Genomic DNA, 18,992 nt, shown 5'->3' on the forward strand with positions numbered 1-18,992 from the left:
TCGGACTGTCACCACACGACGCAACCTGAGGACCCTGGATCCCTCCATTCTCTCCTCCTCCATTCTCTCCTCCCTCCCAACCCCAGATATCCTTCCCTCTCTCCCTCCTGACACTCTAACATCTTCCTTTCTCTCCTCTGTCTCCTCAGCCTTCGATCGGCACTGCCCTCTCTCGACCAGGCCAGCACGCCCAAATCCACCGGCTCCGTGCCTATCTGAAACCCTCAGAACTGAGCGAACACCTCTCAGGGGGGCAGAGAGGAAGTGGCACAAGACGAAGCAACCAGAGGACCTATCTCACTTTCACGCACTCCTGTCAGGTTTCTCACTCGCACTCTCCACTGCAAAATCATCATTCTACCACACAAAGATCCAATCATGTACCTCAAACCCTAGGAAACTGTTTAGCACATTCTCCACCCTCCTCAAACCCCCCCCTCCCCCCCCTCCTTCATCCCTCTCAGCAGACGATTTTGTCACCTACTTTGAAAAGAAGGTTGATGATATCAGTAGTTCATTCTCCCATCTCCCCCAGAATACAGTGTCGAAAACACGCAATTGTATCCCTAACATAACATGTCTATCCTCCTTCTCCCCTCTCTCTGCAGATGACGTCATAAAACTAGTGACTTCCTCTAGACCTACCACCTGTGCCCTGGATCCAATCCCTTCTCCACTCTTCCAGACGATCGCACCTGACTTACTCCCCTTCATAACCGCCATCATCAACAGTTCTGTAACTTCAGGCTGTGTCCCAGCTGCCTTCAAGACAGCCAGAGTATCACCACTCCTCAAGAAACCAACTCTTGACGCCTCGGACGTCAAGAACTACAGACCGGTATCCCTCCTCTCATTTCTTTCAAAAACCCTTGAACGTGTGGTCTCTAACCAGCTTTCTCTCCATCTCTCACAGAACAACCTGCTGGACCCCAACCAGTCAGGTTTTAAACCAGCCCATTCCACAGAAACGGCACTCCTAGCAGTCACAGAAGCACTCCATGCTGCCCAGGCTGCATCCCACTCTGCAGTCCTGATTCTTCTGGATCTATCAGCGGCATTCGACACAGTGAATCACCAGCTGCTCCTGGACACCCTTGCTGACCTAGGCATCACCGGGACGGCACTAAAGTGGTTCTCCTCCTACCTGTCGGACCGGACCTACCAGGTCTCATGGAAAGGTTTGCTTTCATCCCCCCGAACCCTCCAAACGGGAGTCCCCCAGGGATCCGTACTTGGCCCTCTGCTGTTCTCCCTGTACACCAAATCCCTTGGTGCTGTAATCTCTGCTCACAATCTTATCATATCACTGCTACGCTGATGACACTCAACTGTTTTTGTCCTTCCCCCCTTCTGCCACCCAGGTGGAAGAGCGCATTGCTGCATGTCTGGCCGACATCTCACAGTGGATGTCAGCCCACCACCTCAAGCTGAACCCGGACAAGACGGAGCTACTCTTCTTCCCAGCTAAGTCTTGCCCCATGCAAGATCTCACTATTTCCATAGATAATGCATTGGTGACTTCAGTTCCGACTGCTAGAAACCTTGGTGTGGTCCTGGACACCCAGCTATCATTTAAGGCACATATTGCATCAGTCACCCGGTCCTGTAGGTTCACACTCTATAACATCCGTAAAATCAGACCGTTCCTCACCCAGGAGGCAGCGCAGCTCCTCATTCAGACATCTGTCATATCAAAACTCGACTATTGTAACTCTCTCCTCACTGGTCTCCCGGCATGTGCACTTAAACCTCTCCAACTGATCCAAAATGCCGCGGCACGACTGGTCTTCAACCAGCCTAAGTTCTCACATGTCTCTCCCCTTCTCCGCAGCCTCCACTGGCTCCCGGTTGCGGCCCGCATGGAATACAAAACACTGATGCTGACCTTCAAAGCAGCCAAAGGTATGGCTCCTCCATACCTCCAAAAGCTGATCAACCCCTACACCCCCACTCGTTCACTTAGATCAGCCAACACAGGGATGCTGACCGAACCCTCGCTAAAAACTCCAGGGCAAAAATCCACTCGTCCGAGACAGTTTGCCCTCTTGGCTCCCAAGTTGTGGAATAAACTCCCTGTCGCACTTAGAACAACGGACTCACTCGCTACCTTTCGCCGTGGACTGAAAACTCACCTTTTCAGACTCCACCTAAACCCTTAGCACTACAGTAAAATCAATGACCATACATGAAGCATTTGTTTGTTAGGTTTCTTTAGAACTTGATTATATTGTGTTTTTCTCTAGATAGATATCCATTTACATTGTTATATTGCTGTTAATGTACTGACCTATTATCTTGTTTATTATTGTGATGTTGTATCTGCTTATTGTAAGTCGCTTTGGATTAAAAGCGTCTGCTAAATGCCTAAACTGTAATGGTACTATTTTTTGTGTCCAGTATCACTACGCCGCTGCAACGTATTTCCCCAAAACAAGGTGCTTTGCAGTCAGCTGATCAGAACGAAACCTCGCTCTATATGGTAGAAATAGGCCAACAATAGAAATTACGCTAGTTTTGTGGATTAATCTATTTTCAATGATTGGGCCACGCCAAATGGCCCCCACCCCATTGGAAATACTTAATATTCATTAGAAACTGACCAGAACTCTGACCACGGGACTCTGGTAATCAATTAATACATTTTTAACCACTGTTTTAATGGCAAGTATTTCACACAACTTTATGTCAAAAATAGGTGAACTAACACTTTAAAGGTCTGCTCTATCCACCTGTTTCCACGGGAATTTACCCTAGAATGATGTGTGTGGGCCGGTAGAACAGCAGACATACAAGCTCACGTCACGTCACGTCACGTCACGTCACGTCACGTCACGTCACAGATGCAACCGTTGTAGTCGGGGGCGTTAGGGATATTTTGCGCCATATCAGTCTAAAAGCGCCACATTTTACACAGATGTATCCCAGGTCTTGCTCTAATGATTTAGCTAGGGCGCCCGAGTCGGCGACCTTCGGGGTCGCCACAACGGCCAAATCAAGTTGGGCTCCCATCGACTTTCTATACAGGAGGAAAATACCCAGAAAAAAATCTGCTTTAAGTAGGATGTGAGGGGTCTAATAAATGGCCCTAGGAAACGCCCACAAAACGATGAAAAGTGATGACTCATCACTTTTCATCACTAAACCATCGTTTTCTGGGGCCATTTGTAGCCCAAGGAATGTTTTTTGTTCAATGGATTCAGCATCATGACAAACCCCTAGTTAGACCCCTCACATCCTACTTAAAGCAGATGTTTTTCACCCCGAAGGTCGCCAACTCGGGTGCCCTAGCTAAATCATTAGAGCAAGCCCTGGGCTACATCTGTGCAAAATTTGGCGCTTTTAGATTAATATAGTCCGAAATGTTCACGTTATCTCCCTAACGCCCCGACTATTGTGAGCTTGTAAATCACACTCGGCTGCGACGCCGGAACTGCGGCCCACCTTCTGCGCAATGCATGATGGGATGTTGGAAACTTGTGGATGACGCATCGTTTTCACATCTAGAGTTCTCAACAGGCCTGAATATTAAGGCCCGGCCCTAACTGGGCCTAACTGGGCCTAACTGGCCCGGCCCGAGGCCCCGCCCAGCCCCACCCCGCCCAGCCCGGCCCGAATAATTAGCATAGGCCGAAACCTCCTAACTCCAAAATGTTCATTTTGGGGGAAATGATCTCAAGTGGAGTTAGGAGGTTTTGACCGAAGGGCTTTTTACTACTTTCCATTGGTTCAATATTATTTTAACCAACACTCAGATGTAAAGGGTGTTCAATAGCCCTGATTTATGACAAAATAATCTAAATTTCGCTTTTGTGCCCACCCAAAAATAACTAAACTATTGGCGGAGCGGTGCGGAGCGGCACGGCACGGCGATGTGCGGCTATCTAGGAAGCAGAGAAAGACACCACAGTTTGATTTGATCATAGTTCAGTCAATTATGAAGCGATTTTAAAAATTAAAACGTCTCCATATTGCTTGCATGGGAAGTTCTCTTCCATGACAAATGACTGTCCCTGTAAATATTTAAATGTTCGCTGTTTGAAAATAGCCGATATACGAGCTCACCTCTGAGCCCGCCCACATCCAGCCAGTTGGTAAATGCTGGCTGCGCCGCTGCCTAAATGTCGGGTCGGGTCCCTAAATGTCGGGTCGGGTCCCTAAATGTCGGGTCGGGTCCCTAAATGTCGGGTCGGGTTTGGGCGGAGTTTGAGAACTCTAGTCATACCCATAATGCATCATTATCAGTGTTGGGCGACAGTAATCCCATGGATCTAATACTCATCAGGAGATTACTAGTAATATATTACTCAGGAAAGTAATCCCATGAATCTAATACTCATCAGGAGATTACTAGTAATATATTACTCAGGAAAGTAATCCCATGGATTTAACACTCATCAGGAGATTACTAGTAATATATTACTCAGAGTAATCCCATGGATTCACTGATCAGGAGATTACTAATAATAGCTTTATGTTCAGAATTCATAGACATTATTATCATTATTAATATTATATGTATATTCAACAGAGGCAAGCATTCTGGGGAGCCTTGATTTGAAAAGGTTTGAGAACCACTGACAAGATTTACAAGACTTTTATACACTCGGGTCCTTTTTCCTATTGATTACTCACGCAAAGGAGACTTGAGTTCAATAATATTGTTTGTTTTGTGTCGCATTCCTAAGACAAAAATTTGATTATAGTAAAGTTATACATGATACATTTTTCGTCTTTATATATATATATATATATATATATATATATATATATATATATATATATATATAAAATTGATCTCAAGTCTCCATGGTGTGAGTAATCAATAGGAAAAAAAAAGGTAATTTCGGGAGTGAACTACTCCTTTAATGGGTTAAAAGGTGGGCGTGGACTGAGGGAAAAAGCAGGCTGCTGATTGGTTGCTTTCTTCCCCCGGGGGAGGAGGGAGGGAGGGGTTCACAGGGTTCTTGGCATGACGGTGGTGATTGGCTACTGTCCCACGTGTGGGCGTGGCTACATGATATGATGATGAGGTCACAGAGAAGGCGGGGCCGGCCAGGGGCTCCGGCCTATAGGAGAGCTGCGTCAGTCAGCGCCGGGGCTCCAGCCTATAGGAGAGCTGCGTCAGCGTCCTCTGGTTGTCAATCACACACAGCTTCCTGACATAACCTCTGACCTCTGCATGGTTCTTATTGGGCTGGCATATCTCTGGATCTGAGTGGTAGAGAGACATAGAGACTCAGTGAGAGAGAGAGAGAGAGAGAGAGAGAGAGAGAGAGAGAGACATAGAGACACAGTGAGAGAGAGAGAGACATAGAGACTCAGTGAGAGAGAGAGAGAGAGAGAGAGAGAGAGAGAAAGAGAAAGAGAGAGAGAGAGAGAGAGACATAGAGACACAGTGAGAGAGAGAGAGAGAGAGAGAGAGAGAGAGAGAGAGAGAGAGAGTCATAGAGACACAGTGAGAGAGAGAGGTTCTTATTGGGCTGGCATATGTCTGGATCTGAGTGGTAGAGAGACATAGAGACGGAAGGACACTTGGGGGAGTGAACTTGAGATGGAACTGGGGGAGGATTGGTGGAGTGAAGTGTTATATAGAATAAACTTTTCATGTATATGCGCCCGTATGTGTTTAATTCAATTTAAGGTAGTTCATAGGCTTCACTACACTAGGGCCAAGCTTAGCAGAATGTTCACAGATATAACACTAGGGCCAAGCTTAGCAGAATGTTCACAGATATAACACTAGGGCCAAGCTTAGCAGAATGTTCATAGGCTTCACTACACTAGGGCCAAGCTTAGCAGAATGTTCACAGATACAACAGACTCCTGCAACAGATGTCATCACTCCCCTGCAGATCACACACACACATTTTTCTCCTGCTCAAAGCTTTCTTCCTTTTGGACGTCCTTTTTTGATACCATCTCTGTGGTTCTTGGTTTTTCGGTTCCTCCCTGTCCATTGATTGCTATTTTTGGTGTGTCTCCTGTCCTGGGCAGATTTAATAGGCATCAGAAAGATCTGGTTGCATTCGCTTCCCTTATTGCTAGACGTCGCATATTGCTGCAATGGAATAGTCCTTGTCCCCCTCCAACAACATCTTGGTTAAAAGACCTGACATCATTTCTTCATTTAGAGAAAATTAAATTCACAATTAGAGGCTCCTTGATTGGGTTCCATCGAACATGGGACCCACTTTTATCACATATTAACTCTATGACCTCCATTGATTAAAACGCATTTTCCAATATTATTATTTTTTTCTTTTCCCTTTCCTTTACTTTATTACATTACCACCTTTACTTTTAACTTATCTTAATTACATTTATATTTCATTGGTACACAATTGTGTTTAATCAATGTCTCTCTCCTCAGGGCTGTGGCTGGGTAGATGTTATGTTGTCTAGTATGTCGTATTACTCGTTACTCGTATTGTTTTTGTCTGCGTCCATATATGTCCTGGACATTGTTTTAAAAAATTGACAAAACTCAATAAAAAGTTATAAAAAAAAAAGAAAAAAAAAAAAAAAAGAGAGACATAGAGACACAGTGAGAGAGAGAGGACCTCTGCATGGTAGAGAGACATAGAGACACTGTGAGAGAGAGAGAGAGAGAGAGAGAGAGAGAGAGAGAGAGAGAGAGAGAGAGAGAGAGAGAGAGGACCTATGTATGGTAGAGAGACATAGAGACACAGTGAGAGAGAGGACCTCTGCATGGTAGAGAGACATAGAGACACAGTGAGAGAGAGAGGATCTCCATGGTAGAGAGACATAGAGACACAGTGAGAGAGAGAGGACCTCTGCATGGTAGAGAGACATAGAGACACAGTGAGAGAGAGAATGAATAGGAAATGAACCACTGTCTGAAAATGAGCAATACAATTAGTCCTTGTAAAGTTTACTTGACAATTCTTGTAGATTTTACTGTTACTTGACAATTGTAGATTTTACCGGACAAGTTTTGTAGATTTTACTGGAGAAGATAAGTTGACTACTTAAACAAATTAAGTATTTGATACAAGACATATTCTAGTATAAATTACATAATTCAGTGATGCAATTGGTTGCATGGATAAATGACAAGACTTACTGAATGGCTGGCTTCTGCATTGTCTGACCTGACGGATGGTGTTAGCTATGATACGCTGTAATAAATATGAATAACAGTTAGTTATGATACGCTGTAATGATAAAATATTAATAACAGTTATGATACGCTGTAAGAATCATAATTAAGCAATATTACACGAGAGGGTGTGGGATAACTGAATTATTTGCACGACTGTGATGCGGTCAGGAACGAGCCGTAGTTGAGTTCCGCCGAGCATCACAGGAGTGCAAATAATTCAGTTATCCCACACCCTCTCGTGTAATATTGCAATTATACAACCACCAACAAACAAAACACATCAAAGTGAAGGCTATTCACACTGTGGGGCAATTCACAATTTAAACAATCGCTAATCTGATTCCTTGGAAGAGTTTGACTGACATTAAATAGTCCCTGTTGTTGATAAAAAAGAGCTGCGCTCTGAGCGCAGTCACCGAGGCAGCAATCACCACAGCTGAGCTATCAGTTCCAATAGGCTATGCTCCGCCGTACGACCGTATCGTGCAGCGAAAATAGCCGATCTACAACAACGCGCCGCGTCGCGCCGCGTTGCGCCGCGTTGTTACTTGTAGATCGGCTATTTTCGCTGCACGATACCATTGTATGACAACAACAAGTCCCGGAAACATTTCACAGCCCAAGTAGTTGTCCTGGCTGTATTGAGTTCAAACCTTGACTCTAACTTGTCGAGTTCTTCCTTTGACAAAGCACAATGTCTGGTTGGTTTCGCGTTCTCCTTATCATCCTCATCTAACCATTCATCTAAAGTAAGTCCAACAAATATATCGAAATTAACAGTGAAATCCATTTCCAACGGGATAGTAGTGTAACAAGTTGTTCTCCGGTCCGTGGCTAGTTTGCACTGCAAGCTGCCACTGTGTTTTCCCCTCCAGAGGGCGCAGCTGTGCCATATATGGGATAATCAGGTGCAGTGGCGGAGTGATACATTCTTCATGTGATTAGGCCCAGGTCTAGCAGTGCATCTGTGCTCGTTTGATGCACGGTTGGAGAGCCTGTTTTCCATTGAGAGCCGGACTACTTGTTGTATAATACTGATATTAATAACAGTAATAATAAGAATGACAATAGTTATTATTAGATCTACAAACAGGCAGACAGTCATTATTAGATCTACAAACTCACCATCTTCTCAAAGTTCACCATGTTGTCGATTAATGTCTTGTTGCCCTCATGAGTGAAGGTCATGTCTGTAAAACAACAACATGAGTGAAGGTCATGTCTGTAAAACAACAACATGAGTGAAGGTCATGTCTGTAAAACAACAACATGAGTGAAGGTCATGTCTGTAAAACAACAACAACAATTCATTAGAATGTATTATAATATCTGTCCACAAAAACAAAAACAAACCAACATTGTTTTAGCTACAATCTGGGACTTGATACTACAGGGGAACTCCTTTTGACAATCAAGGGAACAGTGATGCCCCTTCACCTGTGATGTTGTCATCAGAAATGGGACGTCTGCTCTTCTGTATTTCCTCAATGGGAGGGACTAACATACAGGCATGGAAATAGGAAATAGGACTTGACCATAGACGCCGCTATAGAGCTCCCATCCCCCATTGAAAAAATACATTTTAGACACGGCCACATATCTTGGTTTTGTTCAGGACATATTGCAATGTTTTATAGTATATTTAGTTCAGTTTTAGGGGATACTTTGAGCTTTAATTCAAGCCCTGTTTTGAATATGTGTCATAAGTACAGTGGTCACTGGAGCTCTTCAAAACATGAATTAACATTAAACACTTTTTTCCACAATTTCCGCCTGAACCACATATTTTCTTTTAGTTCTGTGGGGTCAAGAAACATCAGAGAGACAAAACACAACAACTGGCATACTGACTCCCTTAAGCCCCTATCATAGTAGGCACCATGGTGGTAAGCTATCCACCGCGGTGTAGTCTTTTTAAGTCATAAAACTACAACATTACGTCATTACTTGCGGTGAAGAGCTTTCCACCGCGAACCCCGACACATCTCTCTGTTTTTACCTTCAGACAGATCTGCCCATCACCCCGTTCACTGATTGGTCGATCTAGACCAGTCAGTCACAGTGATAGGACTTCACCATGACTGACTATGATGGCCTCCACTTGTTTTCTCACTTTAGGTGGATAGCTGATCTTCATAAATAAATGTTAGATTATCAAATATATCATTAACATTAGGGTGGATCTTAAATTACCTTTTTTTTTTTTGTTCTTGAGTCTCAACCCCCAATTATGTTCCAATGTACAAAAGCTGCTTTGGTTAAAATTTGGTTGAATTTCAAGCATATTTAGAGGTAGCTCAATCAAGTCAAAGATTGTACATTTTATTGGTCAAAATCGAATTGCACTGCAGGCACATTTAAGTTATACATTACACATTATTCTTATACTAAGCACAGAAATTATATTTTTTAAGCTTACAAATCTAAACACAAATCTGATTACATGTTTGTCATATGTCAAACCAGAATTAATGTATTGTAGGAAATAGCAAAGCAAAGAATGACAAATTGCTATTTTTTATTTAACGTGCAGAATGACATGTCTTTATTGCACACTCTTCAATCATACTCACAACACACAACAAGCACACAGCCCCACTTCCTTGTTTACCCCCAAAACTCCCGAAAGTCACTGCAGTATTTAATAGTAATTCAGTAGTTACTGATCAATTAAAGTTTGTTTACGGCTATCGGGATACTTGTGCCGATGGTTCTGCACAATTTGCAGCATTACTGGAGTTGGGACTCATCTTTAGTAATGAGACCACAATATTCTTCTATTAGGGCAACCCCACGCTCTGCATGATCATTGACAACATTCATTGCCTTCACTGCAGCCAGAGCTTCTTGGTAGTCTACCCTGGGCTCCCACTCATCAGGATCAACGTCAAGGAAGTCATCTGGGAGATCCATCATTTTGAAAAGCACCTTGGATTTGGGAGACACAACATCTTCAATGTTCTTCCTTTCAATTGTTCCAAGGTCAACAGTAATTATCTTCATAAGCCCCTGTTCATCATCTTCATTTCCATCTTTCATGGCTCTCACCATCAGCCTCTTCGTTTGCGCGCTCACTTGACTGTCAAACAATGCAAGTCTGATGATCTCTGGAGCCAAATACCATAAGTGATTGGAACACTTTTGAGAAGCAGCTTTAGACACCTCAGCATTTATTGATGAATATTCCTGCAACGATTTTAACAGCTGCCAAGTCATTTAGTGGAGCGCTGACAGCAACAGGTGCCATCATCCATGCCTTCACATAAATGCAAACTGCAAAATTCCATGCATGCTTTTTCTTCCCTGAGGGTCAGTTTAAATTGGCCATGAAACATCCAGATCTTCAAACAATAAATAACCTTTGCCATCCAACGGCAATGATGGGTAGCTCCTGAAGCTCTGAACCGGATACCTCAGTAAATGCTGAGGTGTCTAAAGCTGCTTCTCAAAAGTTTTCCAATCACTTATGGTGAACAGGGGCATATGAAGAGAATTACTGTTGACCTTGGAACAATTGCAAGGAGTTCTTCCTTGCATTGAAGATTTTGTGTCTCCCAAATCCAAGGTGCTTTTCAAAATGATGGATCTCCCAGATGACTTCCTCGACATTGATCCCGATGAGTGGGAGCCCAGGGTGGACTACCAAGAAGCTCTGGCTGTTGTGAAGGCGATTAATGTTGTCAATGATCATGCAGAGCGTGGGGTTGCCCTAATACAAGAATATTGTGGTCTCATTACTAAAGATGAGTCCCAACTCCACTTGCTGCAAATTGTGCAGAACTATCGGCACAAGTATCCCGATAGCCATAAACAACTGAATTACTATACTGCAGTGACTTTCAGGGGTTTTGGGGGTAGATAAGGAAGTGGGGCTGTGTGCTTGTTGTGTGTTGTGAGTATGATTGAAGAGTGTGCAAATAGACATGTCATTCTGCACGTTAAATGAAAAATAGCAATTTGTCATTCTTTGCTTTGCTATTTCCTACAATACATTAATTCTGGTTTGACATAATGACAAACATGGCAGATTTGTGTTTAGATTTGTAAGCTTAAAAAATATAATTTCTGTGCTTAGTATAAGAATAATGTGTAATGTATAACTTAAATGTGCCTGCAGTGCAATTCGATTTTGACCAATAAAATGTACAATCTTTGACTTGATTGAGCTACCTCTATATATGCTTGAAATTCAACCACATTTTAACCAAAGCAGTTTTTTGTATATTGGAACATAATTGGGGGGTGAGACTCAAGAAAATCTAAAAAAGGTAATTTAAGATCCACCCTACCCACCGAGCATTTTTAGGTCTATTATACGTCTATTATACGACTATATGTCACCTAGACGACGCGGTTTAAAAATGGTCTAGAAATGAAAATTTATTAGACGACTATATTTAGACTAGACCACTATTAGACCGCTAAAAGTCGGCTACATTTCGTCGTTAGCGGCCGTCGAAAGTAGTGAAAAGTAGGGCGACGGTGAGATTCGATCCAGTGATCTCTGGCTTTTAAATCGGCGACGCTATCCATTGAGCCATCAATACGAATATAATGGTATAGACTTTCTGGCCGTATTAAAAGGTGACATTGCCCACCTGTGTTCATTTTAGGGTAGTGTGCATTGTTGAGGAAACTAAATGTATTGGGCGCCTAATAAGCCTATAGCGATTACAATTATTTTTGTTTAATCAGTACGTATTGAATGATGTGGCGGGGGCGGCGCCGCGGCTGTGTTTGACTGTGTGTGTTGCTGTCAGAAATGTAATTCAGAGTAGACTGCTGTCTGGACGTTTCCACTTTACAGTGTGACTACACAATCACGGTAATAATTAACACTCTACCGGCTTACCGCGCCTTAGTACCAAGGATAACTTTATTTAATACATGGTCTAAAGATAGTCGTTGAAATGCTGTATTTAAAACGACTACACCCAGACCGTCCAGACGTATAGTGATGACTGATGAATGGCTAGTAAAATAATTTTACACCAATATTTGCAGAGCATGATGGGAGATGTAGTGTTGTGTACCTTTAAGGAGCAGAGGATGATGGGAGATGTAGTGTTGTGTACCTTTAAAGGGCCTACACCATGCTTTTAAAACTATATTTTTTGTATAAATATATGCTCAAAATTTTTAATCCTCAACAAACACTCTGACCATTCTTTTTGTTTGTTCTAGCTCTACTATAATGAGGCTCTCCAGCTGCAATACCAAAACGGCCTCTGTTTGCTCAGGGGCGCATCTAGTGGGGTTTTTCCACCCCTCCCCCCTCCCCTCCTCTTCACTCCTCCCCGGACCCCACGTTGACAACAAATAATGTTAATATTGGGCCAATACAAAAATAGGATAATGTTGCAGCTCTGATTATAGCCTACTGTAGGCCTATGTTGTATGTTATAGGTCTACTGTCAAATGACACAGTGCGACCGTTGCTAGACCAGACATTACAGAAAGTTAATCTACATTAGACAATCAACCCCACCTGCATTGTATTTATGTATTAAAAAAAAGTAAAAAAAAAAAAAATGTTTTGAAAAAAAATGTTTGAGAAAAAAAAGAAACATTTTTTGAAAAAAAAGTTTTTTTTGGAAAAAAAAAATTTTTTTGAAAAAAAAATGTTTTTGACTCTTTGTTCTCAGAACAGCACTGTTCTGAGAACCCGTGGAAAGCTTTTCATCTCTGTCTTCCCAAAACCAGAGAAAGACACAATGTTCAGAAATAGGACTTTGTGAGGATAGAAGGTGCCAGTGGGACCCCAAAAAAAGGTTTTAAAATAGAAAAAGTGAAAATTCATGGTGTAGGTCCTTTAAGGGAGCAGAGCATGATGGGAGATGTAGTGTTGTGTACCTTTAAGGAGCAGAGGATGATGGGAGATGTAGTGTTGTGTCCCTTTAAGGAGCAGAGGATGATGGGAGATGTAGTGTTGTGTACCTTTAAGGAGCAGAGGATGATGGGAGATGTAGTGTTGTGTACCTTTAAGGAGCAGAGGATGATGGGAGATGTAGTGTTGTGTACCTTTAAGGAGTAGAGGATGATGGAAGATGTAGTGTTGTGTACCTTTAACACTTGGGTGACTGAAAATAAAAAACTACCACTACGCCTGCATTTATCGTTCATTTTGACCGTTATTTTCTCTCCCTTTTTGCCCAGGAGCGCAACACTTCCTCCCCCTGCTGCCAGCGGGGGTTCTATTGTCTTCCGAATTTGAATTAGCATTTCAATTGACCTCTCAAACACTCTCGCTTTCAATGTTAACTTCATGGTTTGGGAACAGGCTTGAGAAAATGACCTAGGCCTACTGTATCATGATCTTACTTTTAATGTCACTGGTTTAATTTCGTATCGCTTCGCAGCGCAGCCCAGCATCCGCCGAGGCCTTTGTATTATAACAGATTGTTGAGTTTTGAAAGTCATTTTAAAACAGTTCAGTTTTGCATGCAGGAATAAATCAATGATCAGCGTATTTGCGCACAGTGCGCCATGCAGTTTGAGTGGTTATAGACACGTTTGTTTATCCAGAAACATATATTTTATGGCTTTGTTTTATTTACGGTTTGGGAGATTCAAGGCCAACACAGCACGCACCGCGCTATTGATTATTAATCTAATGTGGAGATTAGATTAGACACATGACAAAATAAAATAATTAGGCCAAAGCTTTCATATGTCCCGACTTTATTATTCTTATTACTATTATTATTACCCATAGTTATTAGTTATTATTATTAGGCCTACTATTACTACTGCATAGTAGGCCTACTGTGTTCTATCCCTGTCATTCCATGTTATTTTTTTTTTACATGTGGTAGGGCTATACATGTATGTCTAATAAAATATTCTGTCATCCAATCAATGTGTGTTGAGCTTGAAATATGAACACGGCGGTGACTGTGACAGAGAGACAATAATTCTCTGTAGGCAGCCTACAACTAGTAGTAATTCATTTCTGTTGCTTGATAGGCTATTATAAAACTCTCATTATTTTGGGGTTTTGCTGTGTTTAGTCCCCTTATGCCCGTATGCTTATATTATCAAACAATGATGGTAATAGTGGTAAATAATACTACTATTACAAATAATAATAATAATAATAATAATACAGGCATACTGATGAATGAATAAATAACAGCAACGAAGAAAGTGTCATAATTCAACAACGTTTATTGTTTTCAACAGTTTACATCAGAATATAAAGCAAGTGTGTAATAAAAACGGGCAAAAAATAAAACATGCTGGCATGCAACTTCAAGTTCACCACAAAAAAAAAAAGTTCGTTCTGGTGCATTTACAGGCACTTTGGACAAGTCATGGAGAACTCCCCAGCACACGAGCCACACGCTCTGATGCCACATTTCTGACAGGAATCTAGAGTTTTGTTTCCGCATCTGTTCAGCTGACACTGCCTTCTCCTCTTCGGGGTGTCTGTGTCAGGTGTCTGGGGAGTGTTTGGTGTTCGGACCCTCTTTGCAGCTCGTGGTGTGTTTGGTGTGGTCGGCAGCGGCTGTGGGGGAGAGAGAGAGAGAGAAAGGAGTGAATACATGATTTGTAATGCACAATACATGTGTACATGTGCGTGTGTATATATATATATATATATATATATATATATATATATATATATATACATATATATATATATATATATATATATATTGTAACTAATGACTATAAAAACAATGTAATTACCTGTAGTGCTGTCCGCGATCGCCTAGGTGTATGCACTGGCATGGCTCGGCCCCTTTCCTCCATGTATTCCTTGCATAGCTGAAGTCCGAGTTCCTGTAGGAATTCTCTTCTGGTGAGTCGGGGTTTGCGCATGCAGTCTTTGAACAACACATATGCATTGATGGCAGCCAGGTCCAGCAAGTTGTAAAAGACAGCCACTGGCCAGCGACTGGTGCAGGTTTTCACGGTGAAGTTGCGTGCCATCTGATCCAAAATGTCCACTCCCCATTTGGTCTGATTGTAATCTGATTCGGTATCAGAATCAGAAGCAGGTGGGTAGTACGTTTCTTCTGGTGCATCTTGTCCAATATCGCCAGTCGCACCGCCATCATCATCACTGTCCCCCTCGCCAGGTGCAGTCACTTGTGAAAGCAGGTTGCTCGCTTCCAGTGCGGTGTAGCGCCGTTCTCGTCTCATCCTCGCAGGCATAGTCAGCTTGTCAGCTCGTGCTTGGTAAATGTGACTCTGACTGTATTTGTGGAGAGCTTTTATACACATTTTTGCAGGCTAAGTGGGCTATCAAAACTCCTGGTCTATCAATGACTCATGCATAATAATGCAGATTAGTCTGCATAGGAATGTGACACTGTAATCCTTTCATGTATAAGGCAAAATAATGTGACTTCACAGTGTGTGTATATATATATATATATATATATATATATATATATATATATATATGTACAGTATATTACATTACATCAGAGATACCTTATGCACATTTATAACTAATTGTCAGATCAGATATGATTCTAAGAGAGAGAGAGAGAGAGAGAGAGAGAGAGAGAGAGAGAGAGAGAGAGAGAGAGAGAGAAAGAGAAGAGAGAGAGTGTATAACGTTATGGACATTTATAACTCAAATTATCAGATATGATTGATTTCTAAATGACCACTGACATTAATTTGGGTTAGACATTGGTTTCCAAGAGCTAAGATTATAGACACAAGCTCACAATGCTATGCACATAAGCCAAAGTCTGGTTTTGAAGTGGACATACAAGGTTTCCACCTGAGAGAACGACAATACAAATACATTCTAACTTGGAGAACTTGGCTATTTGTACTTTATATACGTTAGTAAATCCAATTTCCAATATTTTAACTTCTACTCCACTAGGCCACATTTATTTCAAAACGTATTTACAAATTATAATATAAAATAGGCCTATACATAAACCACTTTAATTCACACAGTACTGTGTGAATTGTTTCGAAACTAACAAATTGGCCTATTTCAAAACAATACTAACACATTGGCTATTCAAATTACACAGCTATCAGTAAGGAATGCAGCCACTGATCAATGGATTGAAACATTTATTTGAAGTTAACACATGGAAATGTACATAATAATAATGTCGCTACACAATAGTTTTTACAGTTCAGAGAGTTCAGAGAGAGAGAGAGAGAGAGAGAGAGAGAGAGAGAGAGAGAGAGAGAGAGAGAGAAAGAGAAGAGAGAGAGTGTATAACGTTATGGACATTTATAACTCAAATTATCAGATATGATTGATTTCTAAATGACCACTGACATTAATTTGGGTTAGACATTGGTTTCCAAGAGCTAAGATTATAGACACAAGCTCACAATGCTATGCACATAAGCCAAAGTCTGGTTTTGAAGTGGACATACAAGGTTTCCACCTGAGAGAACGACAATACATTTTGTTTCGTTCATGTTGTCATAATATGATGAGAACACGTTGTGAGCTTGTAGATCGGCTATTTTCAAATAGCCTTGGTATAACATAGGGCTAAAGTGGTTTGTGTATGTTTTATAAGATTAGAATGTAGGCTATATCTGCAAAGTAACTAGTAACTGGAGTTTTCAAATAAATGTAGTGGAGTATTTGGTTCCGAGATGTAGTGGAGTAGAAGAAAAAGTATTGGAAATTGGAAATACTCAAGTAAAGTAAAGTAAAGTACAAAAAAATACATTCTAACTTGGAGAACTTGGCTATTTGTACTTTACGTTAGTAAATCCAATTTCCAATATTTTAACTTCTACTCCACTAGACATTTATTTCAAAACGTATTTACAAATTATAATATAAAATAGGCCTATACATAAACCACTTTAATTCACACAGTACTGCATGTGTGAATTGTTTCGAAACTAACAAATTGGCCTATTTCAAAACAATACTAACACATTGGCTATTCAAATTACACAGCTATCAGTAAAGAATGCAGCCACTGATCAATGGATTGAAACATTTATTTGAAGTTAACAAATGGAATGGATACATAATAATAATGTCGCTACACAATTGTTCACCTTTGAAAGAGAGAGAGAGAGAGAGAGAGAGAAGAGAGAAAGAGAAGAGACAGAATGTACAACGTTATGGACATTTATAACTCAAACATTTATAACCCACAAATTATAACTCAAATGATCAGATATGATTGACGAACGCAAACACCATCGCAGGACAGAGAAGAATTAGGCGATAATGATAGGCTACAGCTGGGGGGAAAAAACAGCCTCGCCAAACGTGTGTCTGTAGAATGAAACCAAATGGACCCGGACGGTTCCATTTGGTTTCATTTGGCTCATTATATATGGTATACTGTATATATTATACTCTCAAGTACTACAAATACCCCAAAACTGTAGGCCTACGTAACGTTACTTTACACCACCGCATATCTGCATTCTCTATCGCAACGAAATGAAGAACTGTTACGTGGTGCGATAATGTGCGATAACAATACAATTGATACATTGATATTATCATTATTATTTTCAATTATAAAATACAACATTAGAGATAGTGTATTTAGTCATGTTATCTTTGCTGACAGGGACATGTAAATGTTCTATTAGAAGGAACAAAGGCGCACTCCAGGGGGGCTGTAGGTGTGAAGTCTCTTGCTGCTGGGAGAAATGGGGGAGAACGGTCTATTCTGCCGATAAGTGCCGTCAGAGTGGTATAATTGTATTTTATTTCATAATTAGGAAACGTTTCAGAAGTGGAAAAAAAACGAGAACATATATCTTGAGTATTTAGGAAAAGTCATGGAAGGGGAAATTTCTGAGACATTCAAGGGGAGAGTTATTGCACTTTGAAATCTCAAAATCGGCCTAAAGGACCGGTTAGTCACCCGTGTGTTAAAGGGATAGTTCACCTATTTTTGACATGAAGCTGTGTGAAATGATTGCCATTAAAATAGTGGTTACAAATGTATTAATCCATTACCAGAGTCACATGGTCAGAGTTCTGGTCAGTTTTAGATGAATATAAAGTAGTTCCGGTGATTTGGCAGGGGCGCATGGCCCAATCATTAAAAATAGATGAATCCACAAAACTAGCTTCATTTGTATTGTTGACCTATTTCTACCAAATAGACCAACTTTCGTTCAACTTTGACCCCTCTGTCACATGGTACTATTTTTTGTGTCCAGTATCACTACGCCGCTGCAACGTATTTCCCCAAAACAAGGTGCTTTGCAGGCAGCTGATCAGAACGAAACCTCGCTCTATATGGTAGAAATAGGCCAACAATACAAATTAGGCTAGTTTTGTGGATTAATCTATTTTCAATGATTGGGCCACGCCAAATGGCCCCCACCCCATTGGAACTACTTAATATTCATTAGAAACTGACCAGAACTCTGACCACGGGACTCTGGTAATCAATTAATACATTTTTAACCACTGTTTTAATGGCAAGTATTTCACACAGCTTTATGTCAAAAATAGGTGAACTATCACTTTAAGGAGTAGAGGCATGAAGGGAGATGTAGTGCTGTGTACCTTTAAGAAGTAGAGGATGATGGGAGATGTAGTGTTGTGTACCTTTAAGGAGCAGAGGATGATGGGAGATGTAGTGTTGTGTACCTTTAAGGAGTAGAGGATGATGGGAGATGTAGTGTTGTGTACCTTTAAGGAGTAGAGGCATGAAGGGAATGATTGGCGGCTCCAGTTTGGTGACGGTGAGACGATACGCTCTGTGGTTCCTGGACGGGTCCTGAACACACACACACACATATACACATATACACACACACACACATATTATACACACACACACACACACACACACGCACACGCACACGCACGTACGCACGCACGCGCGCACACGCGCACGCACACACAAAGTCAAAGGTCATACATTTAGCTCTTTGGGCTTTTTAA

The 18,992-nt window shown here is 41.4% G+C and overlaps 1 protein-coding gene across 1 annotated transcript in view; it reads right to left on the reverse strand.

Moving 5' to 3' along the window:
- Positions 1-5,086: 5,086 nt before the first annotated feature.
- Positions 5,087-18,992, reverse strand: part of LOC308285620 (rap guanine nucleotide exchange factor 4-like) — a gene marked incomplete at its 3' end in the record, with an annotated part of 103,222 nt that continues 89,316 nt past the window's right edge. Inside the window, exons 26-29 of the mRNA XM_080726433.1 lie at positions 18,738-18,825; positions 8,249-8,313; positions 7,085-7,139; positions 5,087-5,211 (exon numbers count right to left, since the gene is read on the reverse strand). Of these exons, the coding sequence (XP_080582559.1) occupies positions 5,087-5,211; positions 7,085-7,139; positions 8,249-8,313; positions 18,738-18,825 (333 nt within the window). The remainder of the gene's footprint in view (positions 5,212-7,084; positions 7,140-8,248; positions 8,314-18,737; positions 18,826-18,992) is intronic.

The sequence above is a fragment of the Nannobrachium achirus genome (assembly GCF_963921795.1).
Source record: "Nannobrachium achirus genome assembly, chromosome: 5".
Taxonomy (NCBI): Eukaryota; Metazoa; Chordata; class Actinopteri; order Myctophiformes; family Myctophidae; genus Nannobrachium; species Nannobrachium achirus.